The following is a 22,511-nucleotide window of genomic DNA, read 5'->3' as shown; positions in this document are numbered from 1 at the left end:
TCAAATACTTACTTTGTTATTTTGTGTTACAAGAATACTTCCACCCCCAGGTTTCAAAGGCACCTCTTCCATTGCTCCAAACACATCAGTCTCAACAGAAAAAGTTAGTTCTAGACCCAAATCACTAATATCATTATCTAAAATCCACTGCAAATTTTTGGCATATTCTGGATCAATGGATGCCACATCTTGGTAATTCACAGGAATACCTAAAAATGCAAACATACAGCAGTTATATTCTAAATGTTTCTGCCTTTCCTTATCTGTTTAATGGTGAAATACTGCCCTCTACAGATACTCTGTAAAACTGCAAAATATAATCCAATTCACAGCATGATTTAAATGAATGTTAATTCCTGAATTTGGAAGTCTGTAAATTTAAGCTTACATTTCTACAATGTAACCTTTCTTTGAAACAGCTATTCAGGAACTTATTATAAACTTTAAAAAGTGCCAATTCTCTTAAGTATACTCATATTAAAATGCATTTTTAGCATAAACATACACACTAAAATGGAAAAAAAAAACTTTTTTTAATCAAAAATGTAGGTTATTTTTTCTCTCCCTCAGGCCCCCAAATGCCTTACATACACAGTCTCCAATCAAAACAAAAATTATTCACCCAAAATGCCACCATTTATCTACTTAATTTTCGCTAGAGCCTACAAGAAAAACACTTTAAATAAATGCCTAAGGAAATAACAATGGAGCCATACCAAGAATGTGCTTGTAGAATGATCTCGTGAAGTAAATGTTCACCAGCTGCCTATGGTTCAGAGCTAATCCCAAGATCTGTCCAGCAAACCGGAAATAGTTCAAGTGATCGGGATTTACATAGGAGTTGCTATTAGGTTGAAAAGTTGTTCCTATTAAAATAAAGACAAAATAATTTATTTTTAAGACCATGCATAAGAGAGATCATTTCAATGCAGGTAAATTAGTTCACATACAACTTCAGCAAAGCTAAGGTTACATTATGTATAAACGTTCTTCAGCGAAGAAAGTTCTTTGTGGAATATTTAATAGTGGAATTGGAAATACTAATCATTAATTCACACATTTATCAGAATAAGTCATTCTGCAGAGAGAAAATTTTAGAATACTTTTCACTGAAAGTAGTTGGAAGAGGTGTCAGAGAGATCCTAGAAATACATACACACAATAGTGGAATTGGAAATACTAATCATTAATTCACACATATCAGAATAAGTCTTCGTGCAGAGAGAAAATTTTAGAATACTTTTCACTGAAAGTAGTTGGAAGAGGTGTCAGAGAGATCCTAGAAATTCATACACACACACACACGTTTTCCCAGGCAGTGTGGAAATAACTACTTAGGCTATGAATTAGGGCAGACATTGTTTCATTCACCTATACATGCCCAGCGTAGCAGGTATGCACTACCATTTTGCTCCTTAAGGAACTGAGCACTACAAGAGAATAACTAAAATTTTTAAATGTACAACTATTTTCCTCATGACAAATAATCAAGTTTGAATAAGTACCACTGAGGTATAAAAGTAAAAACAGCATTAGCAATAGTTATTGACTATTGCCAAACTCTAGTGCAATGGAGGGTAATTCCAGTTACATGAAAAAAAAGTCTGGAAATAAGATAGTGGTGAATGTACTTAATGCTACTGAAGCGTACACTTTTAAATGGTTAAAATGGTAAATTTTACGTTATGTATATTTTACCACAATAAGAAAGTCTCAAAACCAAAAATGTAGTGCAATGGAAAAACCTAATACCAAGATCTCAACTTTAAATAACCTCCCTTATTTTTTCTGTGTGACCACTACCTCTCATTCATTCAACAAATATTTACTGAGTTCATGCTATTTACTTCTCTTCTAGGCACCTGGGCAAAAAGAAAGACTGATAAATCTAATGAAATAGCATCAAAAATAAATAAACAAAGGAAAAGTGAAAGTATTGGAAAGTGAAATGTTTGGCCATTGAGCATACATATTTTAACTCTTTGTGCTTTGCTGGTCTTTGATTTATCAGTGCTGGCACTGGACTATATTGGCATGACCAGTAAGTTTACTTAGATACAAGGTACACATTTGGAAGCTTATGGCTGAATGACTTAAAAGGGCCACATGAAGCTAGTCATCCACTGTTAAGTACCTTTTGAGAATCATTCCCAGTCATGATATAAGATTGGGTATTAAAAGTCAAAGCAGGGACTTCCCGGTGGTCCAGTGGTTAAGAATCCGCCTTCCAATGCAGGGGACGCGGGTTCGATCCCTGGTGGGGTAACTAAGATCCCACATGCTGCGGGCAACTAAGCCCACGTGCCACAACTGGAGAGCCCGCCCACCGCAACTACTGAGCCCGCGAGCTCTGGAGCCCACGCACCACAACTAGAGAGCCCACATGCCACAACGAAGACCCAGCACAGCCAAAAAAAAAAAAAGTCAAAACAAAGTTTTGTGAGATGAAGAAAGACTTCAAAGACAAACATAACCATTATTCCAAAAATACAATATTCTGCGAATAATCAGAAATACTTTTACCTATTTCCTCCCCTAGGTCTGTGTATAATTCCTTCTCTAAGTACTTTCTGGGAAATTTGGGTTATTAAAAAGAATAGATACAGAGAAGTCAAAAGAAAAAAAGGAAACACACGGGGGGAAAGGTCTTCAGGAAATTAATAATTTTTAGCTCGAAAGTGAATTAAGATAGAATATAAAGTTTATGTCATGTTTTAAGTTCAAAACCAATAAAACTGTGACATTTCATCATCTCAGAAAAACCCTATTCAATAAGAAAATATCATTTTCACAGAATAGTAATAATAGCATCGGGCTTCCTTGGTGGTTCAAGCCGTGGTCCGGGAAGATCCCACATGCCGCAGAGCAACTAAGCCCGTGCACCAAAAGTACTGAGCCTGTGCTTTAGAGCCCGCGAACCACAACTACTGAGCCCATGTGCCACAACTACTGAAGCCCACGCACCTAGAGCCCATGCTCTGAAACAAGAGAAGCCACCGCAGTGTGAAGCCTGTGCACCACAATGAAGAGTAGCCCCTGCTCGCCTCAACTACAGAAAGCCCACATGCAGCAATGAAGACCCAACACAGCCAAAAAAAAAAAAAGAATAAATAAAATTAATTTTTAAAAATATTTTTTAAAAAATAACAATAATAGCATCTAATATTTATTTCTGATTTCTATGTGCAAGGCACTGGGCTAACCATTTTTACACAACAGCTGATTTCCCACTATATTATAAAACATAGGTTATCACCATATTCAAATAAGGAAATCAAGGTCCAGAAATACTACATTTATTGGATCAAGATCATAGCAGAAAAAGGGACAGAGCTAGGATGCACATTCAGTGGAATGTGCCAAAGGCCAAACTCTTAGCCACTCTACTACACTACTATTGCTCTATAGTAAGCATCTTAATTTAATTAGAAAGCAAGTTTTAAAGAAATTACTACATACATTAGGTCTATCCAAACATTCCCCACATTTAGGAACCCTGAATGTAATTTTCTTCTTGTCAACTAAACGTAAGAACATGAAAATATTTCATCTATATTTTATTAATATTACAGCCCCAAAGAGAAGACATACATGTCTTACAAAAAGGACGAATCAGAAACTATGGTCTATGTGCTTCATCATATTACCTGCCATAAATTTGCAGAATAAGCACCTCAACTAATGATTCCACACCAAATCTGTTTTTCAGATATGAAACTAAATAAACAACTCAGAATAAGTGACTATAAAGAAAAGAAATAAATCTAAAATACAATGTTTTAATGCTAAATCTTGCTGCAAAGATTAGGCCTAAAAAACTAGGGCCTCATCATACTTGTCGTAAAATCACAAAGACACTAAGTTCATCTCAGAGCAAAGAATCAAAGGTTACAGAATTAAAGTAGGAAGTCCCATATTCCTAAATAATTTCAAATACACTGAATGTGTCTGAGGAGCCCATCACATAGGTGAACATCTGCAGTTCTCTAGCATCACTGCAGCCCACCCCCGCTTGCCTCTCATAGAGTCATCCTTCTTATTCAATGGAGATTTGCTGCTGGTTTGGTTGGATACAATAGGAAACTACAATTAATAAGACACTCTCTCCTTATAGAAGAATTTAAACATTGGGAAAGAAAAATTTTTCAGGAAATAAAAGCAACTGAACAAAGCATTTAAAAACTGAAATCCCTGAACAAAGCATTTAAAAACTGAAATCCCACCTTCACTTGGATGTAAGTCTTTATTAAGTTAAAGAACTCTCAGGTATATCTTATACAAATGAGGTGGTAACCATTGCCATTTAGCGTATCAAATGACAATTCAGTAGGTAGCAAACATCATTTCAATGATGTTTTTATTTGCATTACATGGTTAAATAAGAGCTTTTTAGTTACCAAGTCTTAATCTTTTAAAAGGGCTAAAAACAAAGTTACTATAAACAAACAGATTATAAGTTAAGATTTAACACACCATGATTTCTAGACTTTGTTTTTAATGACCAATAACTTTTAAGAGTTGGAAACTCAAATAGGGTTAGCAAATTTTAACTTTTCCAACACGGACTTGTATTTTTTTTAAGTTCATCTACTAGCACGATTTTATAAAAGGAAATTTTAACTCAAGAAAGGTAGACTAAAGGACGATCCTTAAATTGAATAAATTTAGTTTTATTTTATACAAAGAACTGATGAAAACTTCCTTGAGGCCAGCACTAGTCCTTGAGACAAGCATTTGAGAACCAACTGTTCAGAGGAAAGAATGCTAGGCTGAGTCAGGTTCCACTCAAGATCCTACCGCTCATTAACTGCTAACATAAACAAAAACCCTGAATTTCAATTTCCTCTTCTATGAAAAGGGAATATCCAACCACCCTAGCTCACAGGGCTAGTATAGGAATCAAAGGATAAAATGCACTGAAGTAGTCTGAAAATGTGACAACTCACAGAAAAAGTCATCTAGACTGTACAACTTACCATCAGCTGACTGGGTAAACAATGCATAATCAGGATTGACTATCTCATTAGACAGAATATCAAACCACTCACGCACAACACCTTGACCCTGAGTTCAAGAAAATAAGATTAAGTATCAACAGAAATATATGGTGAAAATTTTTTCTAAATAATAACAACATTAAAATTATATTAAATTTCTTCCATTATCAATTAAATATTAAACTTCACTGAAGGGCATTTCAATCTTTTAGAGACAGTGATCTTAACAACACTTATTTTTGTACCCACCATGCCTTCTTCCCCATGGAACCGTACAGCAATTCCTTGCTTTAGCTTTGCACAATTTGCTTTTGACACAACTTCACAGCTACTCCTAAAAATAGAATCTAAATATGTAGCATTGGTTAATTTTACATATTAAAATTTACAATAACTAGTATTTTGTGCCTCACACACACATCACTTTGTTAAACATACCTCTGTGAACTAGCAGGATATCATTTTCATTCACTGGCCTGTGCACCATGTCTGAATCTGGCTGTCCTGAATGCAAATGTTCATAGAACCATTCACAGCGATCTTTAAATGGCTACCCCAACAAATAACAGTGAAATATGTTAGCAGTATTTCAGTCACTTAACTGTCAGATTTACTTAACTAGCATGCTAAATGCCCTTTCTACAAATAATCATTCTTACACCTTTATTTATAATAAGTAGTTCTAGATAAGGTTCTGACATTACATCCACTATTCACAAAAAGGCAGATCTGAGCTGAAACACTTTGACTACCTAGAGAGCATATTTCTTTTTATTCCCTATATTATCAACAGAAAAGACTTGATAAATTAAAAAGAATTCAATATCAGACATACAATTGAACACACTCTCAATTTCTTTTAAACCCAAGAAGGCTTGTAAGAATGAATTTCCACATCCAGAAAAATTATGTTGCATGTTCATTTAATTTTCTATGAAAATAATCTTTATGGCTAATTGTAATTTCCATCCTCTGAATATATGCAGCAACTAGAAAGGAATTTGTTATCCTTTTTTCTTCCCTTCCTCCACCCTAAAAACTGAAGAATAAGATCTCGTGAACAGTAAATAAAGTCTCTACCTTTTGTTCTTTTGCCAGATATGCAAACTGTAAGTGATTTGTAATTTTATTCATCAGAAAGTATTATTGAGTACCTAGGATGTGTAAAATGTAAAAATTTCATTGCTGAAAACTGTTTAATACACTTAAAGAGATGAGAATAACATTGGAACAATATAACACATAATGATATCAAGTTCTAAACAGTGAAGTACAGACCACAGTGCACTAAGAATTCAGAGATTGTGCGGATAAGTGGAGTACAAAGGCTTCATGAGGTCCTGGGTAGGTCTTGCTCAAGCAGGAGGAAAAGAAAGCACACCAGGCTAAGGGAGACAAGGAAAAAGGCTCAGAAGGAGAAACTGTGACTCCACGGAAGATGCAGTGAAGGCGCCGGCATAACTCTACACATATTGAAAGAAGGAAGTTTTTGTAAGTAAATCAAGGACATAATTATGGATCCTTCGAATCAAGTAAAAGACACAGTGGCCACTGAAGATACTTGGCCAGAGGAATAGCATGGTAAATGCACTCACTAAAATGAGAGTACTACCAGGATAAAGGGAGGCCATCTAGGCAGCAGTTGAAATAATACGTATAGACTGATACGGTCCTGGTCATGGTAGGAAAGAAGAACAATGAAGTAAATCTGAAAGACATTACTCCTCTGAATAAAGAAGAAAAGTAAAAGATCTCTAGGGGCAGAACTTAAAATCAGAAACAGCTTAGAGGGGGAACCCCAGCACCACCACCGCCTACCCCACTCCTAGAAGGCACTGGTGGAAGACAACGAATGAGGTTTTATATGTTCTGAATTTAAGGTTACTTAGGATATAACTACTAAGAGCTTAGAAATAAATACTAGAACGTTCTGCAGCTGAGACATGAGAAAGAGAGTCATGAACAAAGCTGAAATGGGAGACAAGGTAATGTCCCTTGTTCAAGAGATTAAAGACACAGGGACAAACACCAAGAACAGAGAAGTTTATGATCACAGGTCAGGATTGAGAATTTGCTTATTAGCAAATGATACACACAGCTAGAAAAGTCAAAGGAGAACCAGGGTGGTACAATACCACAAAAGCCAAAAGTTTCAAGAGATAAATACGATTCATGTCCAACACCACAAAGAGGTTCTCTCTCATGCAATTTTTAGGATACCAGTAAATTTCTTCATCTGAGCTAAACTAAACATTTGTTTTCTTCAAAAGACTTAAACATCTTTTTATTAATTCTTAATAAAAATATTTTTATGAAAATAACTGGTGCAAGATTAATTTTTGCCTTTTAATGCCTGTTCTTTCAATAAGAAAAGAGTAAATGCTCCTTTCTCCAAAGTTAAATGTATAATTTTGTCCATACTTCTAGCAGTTTTCCACATTTTAAATAAAACGCTGCTGTTGTTATATTCATTACTGGTCATATAAATAAAATATTTCATTTTTAGTAAACAGGCTAGAATGTTAAGTGCTTGAAATTTTAATGCTGATTATTCCTAAAACTTAGGTAAAAGAGGAGAGAAAAAATATTACACAGAATTAATGTATTTAAATATGGGCTTTGAAGTTTGATAAACATGGTTTGAAATCCTAGATCTGCCACTACTAGGTTTGTGATCTTAGGGGAATTACAAGTTCTCTCAGAACTTTAGTTTTCCTACCGGTAAAATGGGGAAAATAATACCACTTCAAGGGCTAATTCTGAGGATTAAATGAAATAATGCAAATACAGAACAAAATAATAATAATCATAAATTAACTAACGTTTATTAAAGCATCTATAAGCCAGGTACTGTTTTAAGCACTTTACATGCATTTTCACATTTAATCCTCACAACACTCTGAGAAAAAGGGACTTTTATCATCTCCATTTCATAGAAGAGAAAAATGCAGCACCAAGAGGTTAAGTAATTTGTGCAAATACTCAACTCCCAGAACGCTAATAGATGTTGTTCTTATCACTCACAACAACGTAAAAATTATTGCGAATAAGTATTTTAAATGACAGTAAACTTATCTGCCATTATAAGATATTAAATATTAAATTCTATCCTTCATATAGAAAATGTGGACCATTTGAAAATAAATACAAGTGGCAATTTTTTAAAAGTAATTCAAATGTAACATTAAAAGGTACAAAATGCTACCTTCAAAAGCTAGTAAGTTATCTGTTAAGATCAAAACATCCACACACACATCCATATACCTACAAAGCCAAAGACCACATTTCTGTATGTAAACTTTCTGAGTACCTGCATTTCCATAAAATAATTCACAAAACAGGACTGATTACAGAGGCTCTTCTTAATAGTATTTGTACAGCAATACAAAATGTCTCTCCCTTTAACTAGCAGGTCACCTGAAAACCACCAACAGAAGAAGAAGTCAATCCCTTAGCAGAGGTAGCTGTTTTTGTTTTTACTTTTTTTAATAGCCTCCAAGTTACAGAAAATTTCTTAGTATAGTACAATGGTGGGGTTTTTTTTCCCCTAAGGTGAAAGTAAACTGCTAACATGAATAGTACAATGGGGTGTTTTTTTTCCCCTAAGGTGAAAGTAAATTGCTAACATGATGTCCAGTTACCCCTAAATACTTCAGTGTGTATTTCCTACAAACAAGAGAATTCTCCTACACAAGCAGTTTACAATCATCAAAATCAGGAAACTGACACTGATATATTACTATATCTAATCTTCAGACCCCATTTCAAGTTTTGCCGGGATCCATATAATGTCCTGTATAGCATAATGACTCATGAACTGCGTTCAGTTGTCCGCTTTCATTCTGGCACAGCTGTTCAGTGTTTTCTTAATTTTCATGACCTACATTTAAAGATTGCAGGTCAGTTATATTGTAGAATGTCTCTCAGTTAGAGTTAGTCTGATGATTTCTCATGATTAAAGTCGGGGTATGCATCTTTGACAGGAATATCAAAGAAGTGACACCGTATTCTCAGTGCATCCTATCAGCTGGCACACTGGTATGGCTGCTGTGATCACTGCCAAGCTTCTCCACTGTAAAGTTCCTTTTTAATCTTTGTAATTAGTTAGTATTCTAAGAGGAGCTACTTTGAGACTATAAAAATATTCCACCCTTCATCAAACTTTCCATTTATTCATTAATTCTTTCACTATAGACTTACAGGTTCCGACTTTATTTGCAATATTTTGCCATCATTATTTATTTTGATGTTCAAATTGTTCCAGATTTGGCCAGTAGAATCCATTCAAGTTGATTCTGAACCGTTTTGACATAACCTCATAATTCTCTACACAACTTTCTGGCACAATAAGATGATCCAGGCTCATCTTGTACTTCCTCTGAATTAGCCATTTCTCCAACAGGCCCTCGTTCATTGAGAATGGTATTCAGAGACCAAGAAATGGATGCCAGGTTTGCTGTATCTATCTAACCACATAGGAAACTGTAAGTTCACAGTGATATCTCCAATTCCAATCCAATAGTACATGATTCATCGTTTTCCTCCATTTTTTAACTTTCTCCAACAGTGAGACACATTATCTTTACTATACTGACTTATTCAATCAACTGCCCCACCTCATATATAATCAATCTTCTGTCACTGACACGGACCATTCACTGCATAGATACCCTATACTCCACTCAAGCTTTGTCAAATTACTCTGAGCAACTGTCACCACCCTGCACACTGGACATCCTCCATATACCGTGCCAACTCACATACTCCGTGCTGAGCTCCTCTTCTACACAAACACCCTCCTTAGCATGTCCAAGCTCCTCACTGGGCCACCACTATGCATGTGGACACCCGCACTGGTCAGGCAACAAAACCCCCTCTGTGGGTCAAAAAGGTGGATAGCTAATGCAGATGCTTTTGCAGGAACGGAAGAGGGAAAATGAAGTGAAAAGCAGAGACAGTATTGAATATAGCAAACTACCTCTTCCAAAAACTTAAAGCTTCTTTCACCTATAATCTCATTTACCCTAGAATGGAGTAATTTAGTGTAGATTAAGAAAATGAACTTAAGAACCAGATGGACTTTTAAATTCTGGTTTCCCCACTTAGTAGCTGAATGACTTAAACAAGTTGCTTAACCTCTCCGGCTTCAGTAAAAGAGTACCTATCTCACATGATTGTTACAAAAATAAAATAATCTATGTGAAAAAATGTATGGAACCTGACATAAAGTTAGCATTAAATAAATGCAAGTTATTACTACTACCTTATCTTTTACATCATCATTATTAAACAGATGCCAAAGGAGACCTATATATATGTGTATAATTTTATAAAGATTAGTTCTTAGCTTTCTTTAATTTCTAAAAGGATCAGTGTCCCTGAAGACAATTTAAAATATCTATAGCCTTTATCTTATGACTACTAACCAAACCATTACCTCCAGTCTAGCTTACATTTCAGACAAATTATTTCCTAAAACTTTGTAGGATCATGTCATTCTCCTAAAATTATTAGTGGCTCCTGACAGCCTAGCAAATGGAGAGTCTGCAATCTGGCGATCAATGTTCCATACATTATAACCCTAATCTACCTTCCCAGAATTACATCTCATTCCTCACCTACACAAAATTTCTGCTTTAACCCACTGTATTTTAATACACTTTTCCATCTATATGTCCTGACCCATATCTTGGCTAGAATGTTCATCTTCCCCATTTACTCCTTTCAAAATTTTGCATGTTTTTTAGATTAAAATCCACCTCCTCTTTGAAATCTCCCTTGACTACAGCAGCTAAAAGCAAGCTCTTCCTCCCTTAAACTCCTAAAGAATCAGGTCATACTGTAATTACTGTATTTTACGGGTACGTTTATTATCTCCCCTGCTAGACTGAATTAAGATCCCCTTGGAGACAGAACATATCCTTTCTATCTCCAAAACAACTACCATTTATTGAACATATATACAAGTCACTATTTAAAACTTATTATTCACCATGGAGGTTTTATGAGGTTGGTGTCATTATCTCTGTTTTACAGATGAAGAACCCAAGGCTCAAAGATGTTAGAAATATGCCCAAAGTCACATAGCTGCTAAGTAGCAAAACAAGCTTTTCCCAAGCATGTTTCATGAAACATGAGATATATGGAATGAACCCTCATCAGGGAAAGCTCTCAGGTCAATTAAGTTTGGAAAACTAACAAAGCTAAATTATTATTTTTACCAAAGGGCTTCTCAAAGCCTTTAGCAAGCTGCTGATATGCTTTATCAATCTCCAACAGGGCATGTGTTATACTTCCCAAATGTATTTGGGGATAAAATCCCCAAGGACCATCAGCCTTATAGGACTAGTGTTCCATTTCAGCAATGTGGCAACATGTTGTCTTTGCACATAGTAGGCACTCAATGCACATTTCTTAAAGTTACTCCTCGTACAAAAGTTACATACTAATGTAACTCCATATACTAAAATAAAGAATAAGGTAACGTCACTCCACTTACAGCAGGTGGTCTCAAGTATAATAATTACTGAACAGTATTCAAATTAGCTGAACAGTATTCATTAGACATTCTAAAAACAAGATCAAAAAAAGCACTACCTGTGCTTTTATGATATGCATGAATCTTGACATCAGTTCAGGACATTCAAGGAGGAAGTGAAAGTGGTCAAATATAATCTTGGGATTCCTAAAAGAAAAACACATTGTTTACATGGATGGGAAGGATGAGCAGCATTAAGTGACATGCAAATTTAGATATACAGATATTGAAACAGAATAAAAATACATATTAATCCACACCTACTATACTTGTACTTGTCATTGAGCATTTTTTGAATAGTAACAGAAGTAATATTTTTTCTGTTGAGATAAAAACTGTAAGAAAAGGCTACAATAGTAATCCATGAAACCAAGAAAGCTTTACCTGTTAACAAAGCATTTTAAAACTTCATCATGTTTGCAGACAAATTCAATGAAACGGGGTGAAGTCATTCTGTGGGGGGTAAAAAACAATCAGAACACACAGACCAAAGTTGGTGATATGGCAAATGTGACTACGCGTTGAATTGGACTGGCTTCTACACACACACAAAATGGGGTTTGGATTGTCTTTATGGAATCTGAGGCATGCCTAGTCAATTTATAATATGAAATATATATACACACTCAGATATATATATATATAATAACTTTTCATTAACAGATGATATAAACAAGTGACTTTTTAAAAACCTTGAAATTTTAAGCATCTCTGTCTATATGTTTCCAATACATGGTTAAATGATCCTATAGAAAGTGACATTCACCATCCAACATGTTAATAACATAAATGATGCTTAAAACTCAAATATTCTGTACTAATTCCAGATCAGTTCAATAAGTATCCTAAAGATCAGAAAACCAAAAACAGCAAAGTATTGTTATTTCTGCAATTATAAAAAAAATTATAGCTTTTCTTCATCTATCAGAAAAGGAAATGATAAGCATGTAGCGTAAGCCCAGATAACTGGGTTTTCTCTACTCAGTAATGCAAGTGCCTGACTTAAGGTTTGACTGGCGAAGTATCCACTTCAAAGATGGCTATCTCGAATAAACACAACGCCAGGCCCACAACTAGATAAAGAGCCAGGATGCCTCCCACTGAGTCTCCTGTTTCAGAGATCTTGGTTAATTTTGATAACTGACCATTTGGGCTACTTGTTTTTTTCTCTTCTCATGCTTTATACTCCCACTCTTACGTTTAAATTCACCAATAGTGAGCCCTCGAAACCCTAGTCCCCTGCCCTCGACCCCAGGCTTGTGTGTGCTCTTTCCCTCTTTCTCTCTCTCCCCCCACTCCCTAATGATGACCTGGCTGTGTGGCCCCAGGTGTGCCATGTAATTTCCAGGTCCTATAAGTAAAAAAACTTTTTTCCCCCTAAGTTTCCAATGGTTATTGCTGAAGGACATCCTGTAATCATACGAAGAATCACAAAGGCCAGTCCGGCCACGACATTGGTCATTGATAGGTGGAGACTGGCACACAGAACAACTGCCGTACTCAGCAGGACTGCATGACTGCCCTGCAGGGAACCAAGAGGAACGCCCTTTGGCTGCAGCTTGCTTACCACCACCTAACTCAGGTAAGTAACACCATCTGGGAAAGGAGCACCACTTGCTGGGGATCTGCCTTGCAGCAACGTGCTTTTGCGTACTGCCTCTGTCATGTGTTGCCTGAGACATCCAACCCAAAAGGTCACAGCTGCCAACAATCTCCTCAGAGCAGTATGATCAAGGCCATACATGGTCTAATGAGACAATGAGACCACTAATTATAAAGGCCTTGAATGACTATTAATGTGTGTGAGGATCCTCTTCGCCTCAAGGCCAAGGAGAGCTAAGGAAACTGAAGTGGACAGCAAGGCTATCACCGCAACCCAAGGAAAGGCTCTGGGCTAAAGGCACGAGAAGATTCCGTAGGTGAGGAGGGGAGACCTCTGTCTGTAACCACAGTGTCAGTATGTTGTGCCTAGACTGAGTGTCCTAACCCAGCAGAGTAAAACAGCCTCACAGTGGAAACCAATGGTACCACCTGACGGAAAATACACCAGAGGCCCATGGTCTGTGTCACCACTTCACTCACTACTGTCACTCTTTGTCCACTAACCCAGTGGGATATTGGGTCCAATCCCTGGTATAACGCTACTGAAAAATGAAGCGCCAGTGCTTCCTAAGAACACTGAGGAGGTACACCAGCTCTTTGATAAACGCAAAACCCCTTGGTCGCTACCTGGGCATTATTCAATGCTATGCATACTAACATGCCAAGAATTTGATATTATCGGGTTGGCCAAAAACTTCGTTCGGTTAATGAATACATTGTTCAATAACGTTCTTGGTGAAAATGAAATATGTGTCTTCTATTTTTACTTAAAACCGAACGAACTTTTTGGCCAACCCAATACATTCCAAAAGGCTGGGGGCTTTTCCCAACGAGCCTGAGTATCTGGTGCTAATAGAGGCCGACCACAATCCTGGAGTATTCTCTTGGGAACCCTTGAAAGGAAAGCAGCCACCTACAAAGGGGCTAACAGTGACGTCACCTAAAATTTTCCAGTAACAACACATAAGATTAAGGTAACAGGAAAAAAACAAGAAGTAGAAACTGAGTTCAAAAACCACTCCTTAATTCAAAATTCAAACCCTTCTCAAAGATTTTATGCAACAGGAAGAGGAGAAGGGAGCAGACTACTGCAGGTTTTCTTGTTTGTTTAGAATGAGCTCTAAATTGTTGCGACCACCAAAATGCATCAACTGGTCAGTATCTCTAAAGACCCTAAAATCCATAACTTTGTTAAAGATCCATCTGGACTACAAACTTGTTTCCTCCAAGAGATCACAGATGCTGAGCCCCTTTCCGCTTTCCCCTGAACGGGGCAGAACTAAGAAAAACGCCTCACAAGGCATCCCTGCCACCAAGGCAAAAGCTGACAGGGTTAGCAAGGCCTCTAAGTGAGGGAAAAAAAACGGATATGAGAAGGCAAAAGCACCCAGAGCCACAGATACTCATACAGGGCACCTCCTCTCCTCACTTGGATATTTAATGCCTGGCACCATGCCGACTCTTCCATACTGCTAAGGCTCACTGTGAATGGAAAACATTACGATGAGGCCCATCTCCTGCTGTGCAAAACTGGCATGGTCCAATGGATTTATCATTTCCATGACCATAGTGACCCAAGTGACCTCCTCTTCATTTCCAACCCTAGAGAAGCCCCATTTGACCCTGAGTCCAGGGAATTATTTTTACAGGACACTCCCCCTAATTACAGGTTGGCCCTACTACATTTTATTGGGACTGCCAAAACCATCCAAAAGGCACTAAAAATCCTAGGAGGAAACTTACATTCTTTCTCTGTCCCTTAAGATGTAAGTCTTACCATGTTTTTGAAATACAAATACCCTAGGAGGTAACTAAAACTCTGCCCACAATCACCTGAGCCTGAAGGAAAAAGAGAAAGGGAAAGAGGCCTTTTAAAATATAAACTGTTGTAAAACCTCTTACCCCAAATCTAGTCCACACCCTCCTTAAGAAAACATGTCAAAGACAAATACAAATCTTAAAAGTCTTCTCCACAAATATTTGTAAAAAGCTTTAACCGCTGGAGCAGGTAACCTTAACTTGTTCCATCTGCCAGACACAATTTGGACTCAAAAGTAGTCTGTAAACTAGTAAGTTGTATATTGTTGTACCTGATCCACAGCTAAAATTTTAGAATGGAAGCTATAGGGTCTCTGTGTCTGGCTGCATGCTTATGTATGTCTATACAGATGTATGTTACATGCAAGTGATTTTTTTTCCTACCTCTGGATGGTATTGACAAAATTAATTTGTAAAAGAGCTGTATTTAATTGGCTTAAAAATAAATACTATGAATTAAGTATTCCTAAAACTCAGTAATAAACTAACCCTAACGTTTTTCAAGTTCATGTGATCTGGGATAATCTTCTGTATATAAAAGGTAGTTTAAACTTGCTGGTTTAATTTAAAAAGGCATATCTCAGATTTATCAACATTAGATATAATGCAGACATGCAGCTTTTATTCTACTTGGGTTTACAATTCAAATAAGTTCATATTATCTAGGTTACACAATTTGTGAGCAAGAAAAATAGCTTGGGATGATGGCCAATTTTGTCTAATGCCTAATGAGACTTTCATGAATAATCTAGACGTAATTGTTAAGAACAAATGATTTAAACAGATGTAAGTGGAGTAAAGTTTAGGTGAACTTTTCAGCAATAGCTATGTTTCATGCTATGTCTACTTAAAAAGAGTTTCCCAAATCTCTTTGGTAACTTAAAAACTTCAGAGTTTTGCTAAGTTAAATTAAATGATGGAAAATTTACTGTATATCTAGGTCATTTCCAAATAAGGTAAGATATTGAAACATTAATTACTAAACATAGGTTTATCCACTTTTGGCTTTCTATTACAGAGGAACTAATGATAAATTTGGTTCTCTTACTAAACATGTCTTGTACCACACTGAAAAATTATACTATAAGGAAGCACTCTTGTGGATATCAGATTCTAGTCCTGTTAACTGCCTTTGAGGTTTTCTTTTTCTACCTGTAAACTGTACTGGACGCTGAATTTTCATTTCCTCCAATATCCAGCTACAATTCTTCAAATTAATGTTTCCAATTTTTCTCCCACCCTTCTCACTTGGAATCACTGAGAACTAAAACTGTTCCTTTTCCAAATCCATACAATATAAAGTAGAATAACTTGATGTAAAATTCAGAGAAACAACAACAACAGCTCATATATGGACAATCTTTGTGCCTGTTGCTATATGGGCCACTCAGAAAAATCACCAGATACATTCAGACTGCAAACCAGGAAAATCTAGCAGATTGCCTCCACTTTATCCACTTCAAAGAGGCATCCGCTTCAAAGATGGCTATCTCGAATAAACATAATGCCAGGCCCACAACTAGATAAAGACCCACCCCTCCATCTCCAAGCTCCTTTGTTTTAGAGATCTTGGTTGATTTCAATAACTGACCATTTGAGCCACTTGTGTTTTCTCTTCTCATGCTTCAAATTCCCACTCTCATGTTTTAAATTCACCAATAAAGAGTGAGCTTTCAAAACCCTAGGCCTCTACCTTCAACTCCAATAAAAAGAGAACCCCAGGCCCTCGAGCTTTCTTTCTACTGGCAACCTTGCTGTGTGGCCCCAGGTGTGTCATGTAATTTCCACGTCCTGTAAGTAATAAACCTTTTTTTTTTTTTTCAAAGTTTCCTGATGGTTATTGCTGAAGGGTGTCTTGCAATCATAATAAGAACCACAAGGGCTGCTCCAGCCACAACATTGGTTATTGATAGGCAGAGATCAGCACACAAAACAAGCAGAAACCTTCTTACCCTGGAGGCATCTGACAAGAACAGCACATGTAAAAAGCTTGAATGACAGCACTTAGCCGGTTAGCTGTCATAGAAATAACATCCTGGCAGTCTGCACTGGCTTCCTGTTTCCCTCCAAGAGCATCTGGTTTAGATTCCCCTGTGCCAGTGGATAGATTTTCATAGCTCCCAGGTCCTGGAGGTTCAAATGCAGGAATGGAAGTACCATCTTGATCTTGGCCTTTTTGTTTCAGTAAAATAGAAGTGATATCCGTTGAGTCCTTTTTGTTTTTCATTAATTCTGTAGCTATTAAAACTAGCCATTCATCTAATGAGTGCCAAAGCAATTCAAGAGGCTAAGAAAAAAAGAAAGTGTTTTTTTAAAACATCATTCTTAAACTGCAGGATAAAAAACCCACTCAGACAAATATTATAGAAGAGAATATTTACTCTAGATACTTTTATTTTCCCAAGTTTATGTGTCAGCAATGCCTAAAGGTAAGTAACAAAAACATAAACCTCATATAAATGACAATTTCTTCATTTATAGCAAAAACTTAATTTGCACTTATTTATTCCTTAGAATAAAAAAAGGAAAATTAAACTCTAACCAAAAAATGCATAAGCAATATTTCTTTTAAAATTTTTCAAATATTTAGTTTTAAACCATACATTACTTTTATGAATACAATCCCCCTAACCTTTACTGTATTAATGTGTCAACTATTTTTAATTATGTTGTTTTTCAATTAAAAAAATGAGAATTCATAAAGAGCTTAATAAACTTAGTTTACTGCACTCTTCTTTACATGGAATCTCTGAGATTTTGAAAATTTATGATGAGAAACTTTAAAATATGATGTGATATTTACATCCACACATACACACACACACACACATATACATATACAGGCATACCCAACCACACACGAATCCATCTCTAATAACTAGAAACTATCAAATATTGGCTAGCAAATCCATAATTCAAAGTAAAGATCAACAGCTTAATAAAAAAGGAACACATAGGAGTAAACAGTTTCTTAATTCTATACTATTTTAAATATTCCTTTTGAGAATAATGAAATGTCTTTTGTAAATTAACAGCAAATGAAATTTTATCTTTAAAATACTATGTGATCACAAATGCTATAACAGGACTAAGTACTAGAGAAAAATGAAATTTATGTATCATCTCTAGTGAACAGTAATTTTTAACACAAGGAGAAATACAAATGCCCAACTACTATTAAAAGACATGCTACTGGGGATCTAATGTACAGCATTGTCACTATAGTTATCAATACGGTATTGTACACTTGAAAGGTGCTATGAGAATAAAGCTTTAATGTTCTCACCACAGCAACAGCAACAAAGTGGTAATTATGTGAGGTGAAGGATGTGTTACCTAACCTTACTGTACTAAACATTTTGCAAAATATACTTGTATCAAATCATCACACTGTATACCTTAAAGTTACTCAACCCTATATAACAGTTACAGCTCAGTAAAGCTGGGGGGAAGAAAGACCTGTTAGAACATTTTTTAATCCCAAATAAAGATGAACAGTGAAGGCACAGGGGAGCAGGGGGGATAGTGGTTTAATGTCTTCCATTCCTACACTATTCTAAATATTCCTATTGACAGTGATAAATTGTCTTTCTACAAATGAATAAAAAGTTAATCTTACTTTTTGATTCTTATATGATCACAGAACACTACAAACTAGACCACATGCTTCTGAAAAACCCACCCTAAATATTTCAACTAAAAGAAATAATCTTACTTTTAAAGACCACTATGTAAAGAGATTATACAACCATATTTGGAACTTTAGGAAATGTTTAAATAACCTGTTCTGCCAAGCAATTCTTTACAATTATTATCTAATAAATCCCCCTGCTGTTATCGTCAGCCTTTCTTCAGATTTCCAGAACACTCTCTATTTGAGAATAATCTACTTATTGAATTTGCAAACAATTAAATCACCCCTAAGTCTTCACTTAAAAATTAAACCAAAAAGCAAGAAGGAAAAAACCCTACCACCATCAACAAAAAACCAGTTTACTCATTCAACAAATATTTAGTTAGTACAGCCTAGGTAAACAGGTAAGCAAAGTGAGGTAAGCAAAGGGTTTCTGAGAAACCCTTTCTGAGGTTGAAATGAGCACCCTTCTCCTGCACAAAGACGGCTTTTCCATGGTTAGTCACAGCAGTTGGATGCCTAACTTCTTAAAGGGTCCCTGAACTGCTTAAAAGAAGGGCAAGAAGCACCAGCTGCCATCAACACTGACATGGTACCTTCACTGAAAATGTCTTAATTTTAATCATGATCCAAGTTTGGGTCTATAGTCTCTCTTCATGAGAAAAACATTAAACCCTGCTATAAAAGATGAAAAGAACTTCTTATGTCAGCAAAACTATTTAGCTTTCATCAAAAAATGAACTTCCAAAAAAGAAAGAACAGGTGGTGATGAAAAACTGCTTGAAACAAAAGGAAAAAGGAATAACTGGCCTCTAAGTGAGAAGGACTAAAACCCAGAAAATCCCCACACTACATAGAGATGAAGGCTAAAGGCTGGAAGTGATACCTGCTCCTCACGTGGATGAGAGTGCTGAGCCTGAACTACGATCATCCTATTCTCAAATACTGACAACCTGCAAAAATTAAAGGTGAATTCTGAATCATTCCAGAAATAATATCCAAAAACAGCCAGATCTGTGTAAAAATGATAGTGACAATAAAGATACCGAGAAAAGCTAGAAAGAGTTTTCAATAGAGTAGCACAGCAAAGAATTAAAAGAGAATGAGGGAAAAAAAGAAGTAGTAAATCATCTTGGGCTTTTCTTTAGTTTTCTCTTTTCCCCACTGTTTATTTATTCATTCACACATGCACTAAAACTAAATCCCAACCTTAAAGCATTTTTACCTAGGGAGTTGTCCCTTTGAAGACTTGTTCAGAAAATTCATTCCTCAATAACAAAAAGAATACTGTGAAAATAACTTTAATTTCTAACTGTAGTAGCAGTCACAGACAGAAAGGGTTAAATTTTAAAAATTAACAATTGCAAACCATGTCTATGAGGCTTTTTCATACTCATACATAATAATGATAAAAAACATCAATACAAAGTACCATACATATTAACTGTTACAGAAAAATGAGTCAATGACTATGGAAAATATTAGGCTTCTTGGCACTATGGAAGTATTACTTCATTTCATATTATTGAGTGATCTTCACCACAGAATTATATTCTACCTATAACAACGATTTGACAAGCATACATGATTTTCAAAAACATTTCAAGTTAACAAGTCAAAGCTATAATATATAATCCCAAACTTGTTGGACAATTTAAAAAATCTCAAGATCCATGTGTCAAATGAGATACAAATTTGACAGGAAAGCATTACTAACAAACTTATTAATAGCATCTTGAAATTCTGTTAATCGGACTGTTCTCAACTCGATAATGTCAAATGCCACGATCCAAAAGATAAGACCTTAAAGTTAAAAGTTTCTCAATCTTTCTTGGCTTCCAATTATAATTCTATGAAACCGTTAATAGTCGCAGCTTACTACTCACAAAAAAGGAGCATATCAAGATTCAAGAAGCCTAAACTCTCTTCCCCACGCTCACCCTACTTCTATAACCAGAACTACTTTCTCCTTCAGATGTTCCAAAGTTCACAAGGCTCTAGATAAAAATCTCTTAACACTGAAAGAAGGGCTAAGTGTTAAGATTAACTTAAAGGACTTCTAAGATAAATCAGGAAACTAATAACAGGATGTTAAACAAACCTACTACAAACACATGGCCTATAAACCCACTCATTCTTAATGGAAAACCCATTAGCTAACCCCAACAATAAAGTGACATAGTAACTAGTTAATAAAATAGAAAGTAGGGATCAATTGCTATCATAGACAAAATGTGGTAAAAATTAAAATGGTATTTCCAATCTAAAATTGCAGTTAACTCACCAGATGGTTCAGATTTTTACAACTTCAATCATCCCAAAATGAAAAGACCTTAAATACATGGATGACAGTGTAGTTTCTATTTTTATCCATGTAAGTGGGAGGGCAGATCATTTTGCCATCCGCCAAAGAGTCCACATTTAATTCATAAAATTTATCTAATTTTAGAGATTAATCAGTTCCTTAAGAGTAACACTTGTTAATGTTTTAAAAAACTGGCTGCGTTTGTAACAAAAATGTTTTACCAAAGTGAAAGGTCAAAATTTAAGAGAAAATAAGTGCTCAGAGACAAAGGCAGTTGTCAATGATACAGGGAAAAAAAATGATACAGGGAAAAAAAAAAACCTTAAAAAGAGAAATAAAGATACTAACAAATGAAATAAAAGAGAAGGAAAGAACTTTATATATTATATATATCATTGATATATAACAATGAAAACAAAGAGTCTGGATTCCATAAAAGAAAAGCTAAAAGAAAAGCAATAATATCCTTTTCTACTCTGTTTTATCTGTACTGACGGTCTAGATAGAAAAATAACATTTAAATCAAGCACTAAACGCCTATAAAGAGGTTACTTAGCACATAAGTATTTTCTGATATCATTAGCAACAGGTGGCAAATTGAAATTTTAACAAAAAATAAGACAATAATAAATATAATATATACTCAATTTGTCAATAGTGACCATATCTATACCTGGTTTGATTTTCATTCATCATTACAGATGAGTAGAAGGACAAGTAGAAAAATCAATCAGGAGAAGTTTCAGTAACAAACTGCATGAGTCATATTAGAACACATTAAGAACAACTTCCTGTAATATGAATGTTTGAGCAGTGAAACTCACTTAAAACAGCACTAACAAAACAGAGGATCAATAATTCAAATTCAAATTTTACAAAGACAGGAAGCTATCACTTCTAACTAGTATTAAAGGAAGTGGTACGTTGAAAAGCTAAAATCTGAATTACAAGAAGATGCATAACTTCCTTCTTCCAGGAGATGGCACAATAGGGGAAAAAAAAAGAAGGAAGAAAGACACATACACACACACACACACACACACTCGCGCGCACAACTGTGGGGGGAGGGAGAAGCATGCACACATGTGGCTGAACACTCCTGCACCAATGTAAAGAAAAAAGAGCCTGAAGCAGACGAGATGCACAGAAACTGATACATACCTATTCTAAAAGGTTATCATACCTATTCCAGGTATTAAAGAATTGACTAGTGTCAAAATGCTTGCTAACCATTTATTTGTGTCTGCCAAAAACTTGCCATGTAAGACTAGAATCATTTAGCATACATCATTAATTTAACTTTATATAACTTCAAATTTTATAGATAAGTAAAGCTGTCAATCACAACTCATTTTTGAGGATGTGGCACGTAAAAACATTTATATCACCTTTTGGACAGACAACCTATATTTATACCCAAAAGACTGTTTAAAGAAATATAATTTTTCATGAACCCAAAAGCTAATTTTATACTATGAAAAGCTCTCCAGATAAATTACCTTTAAAAAAATAACATGAAAACAATTATTACACATTTGTCCAAAATCTGAGTTATCTGAAAATATAATGCCATAAAAAAGCATTAACAATAGCCATTATAGTCATGTACATTTATTA

The 22,511-nt window shown here is 35.5% G+C and overlaps 1 protein-coding gene across 4 annotated transcripts in view; it reads right to left on the bottom strand.

The window, feature by feature from the left end:
- The window catches only part of HACE1 (HECT domain and ankyrin repeat containing E3 ubiquitin protein ligase 1), a 94,531-nt gene that overhangs the window by 24,114 nt on the left and 47,906 nt on the right, over positions 1 to 22,511 (bottom strand). For all 4 annotated transcript variants that reach the window (XM_027089657.1, XM_027089650.1, XM_027089644.1 and 1 more), the window contains 8 exons: positions 16,908 to 17,242; positions 11,920 to 11,988; positions 11,595 to 11,682; positions 5,436 to 5,547; positions 5,247 to 5,344; positions 4,977 to 5,064; positions 717 to 866; positions 13 to 209 (listed from right to left, as the gene is read on the bottom strand). In XM_027089657.1, coding sequence (XP_026945458.1) covers positions 13 to 209; positions 717 to 866; positions 4,977 to 5,064; positions 5,247 to 5,344; positions 5,436 to 5,547; positions 11,595 to 11,682; positions 11,920 to 11,988; positions 16,908 to 17,242 — 1,137 coding nt within the window. The remainder of the gene's footprint in view (positions 1 to 12; positions 210 to 716; positions 867 to 4,976; positions 5,065 to 5,246; positions 5,345 to 5,435; positions 5,548 to 11,594; positions 11,683 to 11,919; positions 11,989 to 16,907; positions 17,243 to 22,511) is intronic.

This window comes from Aethalodelphis obliquidens, unplaced genomic scaffold, assembly GCF_003676395.1.
Source record: "Aethalodelphis obliquidens isolate GAN/ISIS:26980383/991018 unplaced genomic scaffold, ASM367639v1 scaffold3, whole genome shotgun sequence".
Classification (NCBI taxonomy): domain Eukaryota; kingdom Metazoa; phylum Chordata; class Mammalia; order Artiodactyla; family Delphinidae; genus Aethalodelphis; species Aethalodelphis obliquidens.
This window is presented reverse-complemented; position numbering and strand designations above follow the sequence as displayed.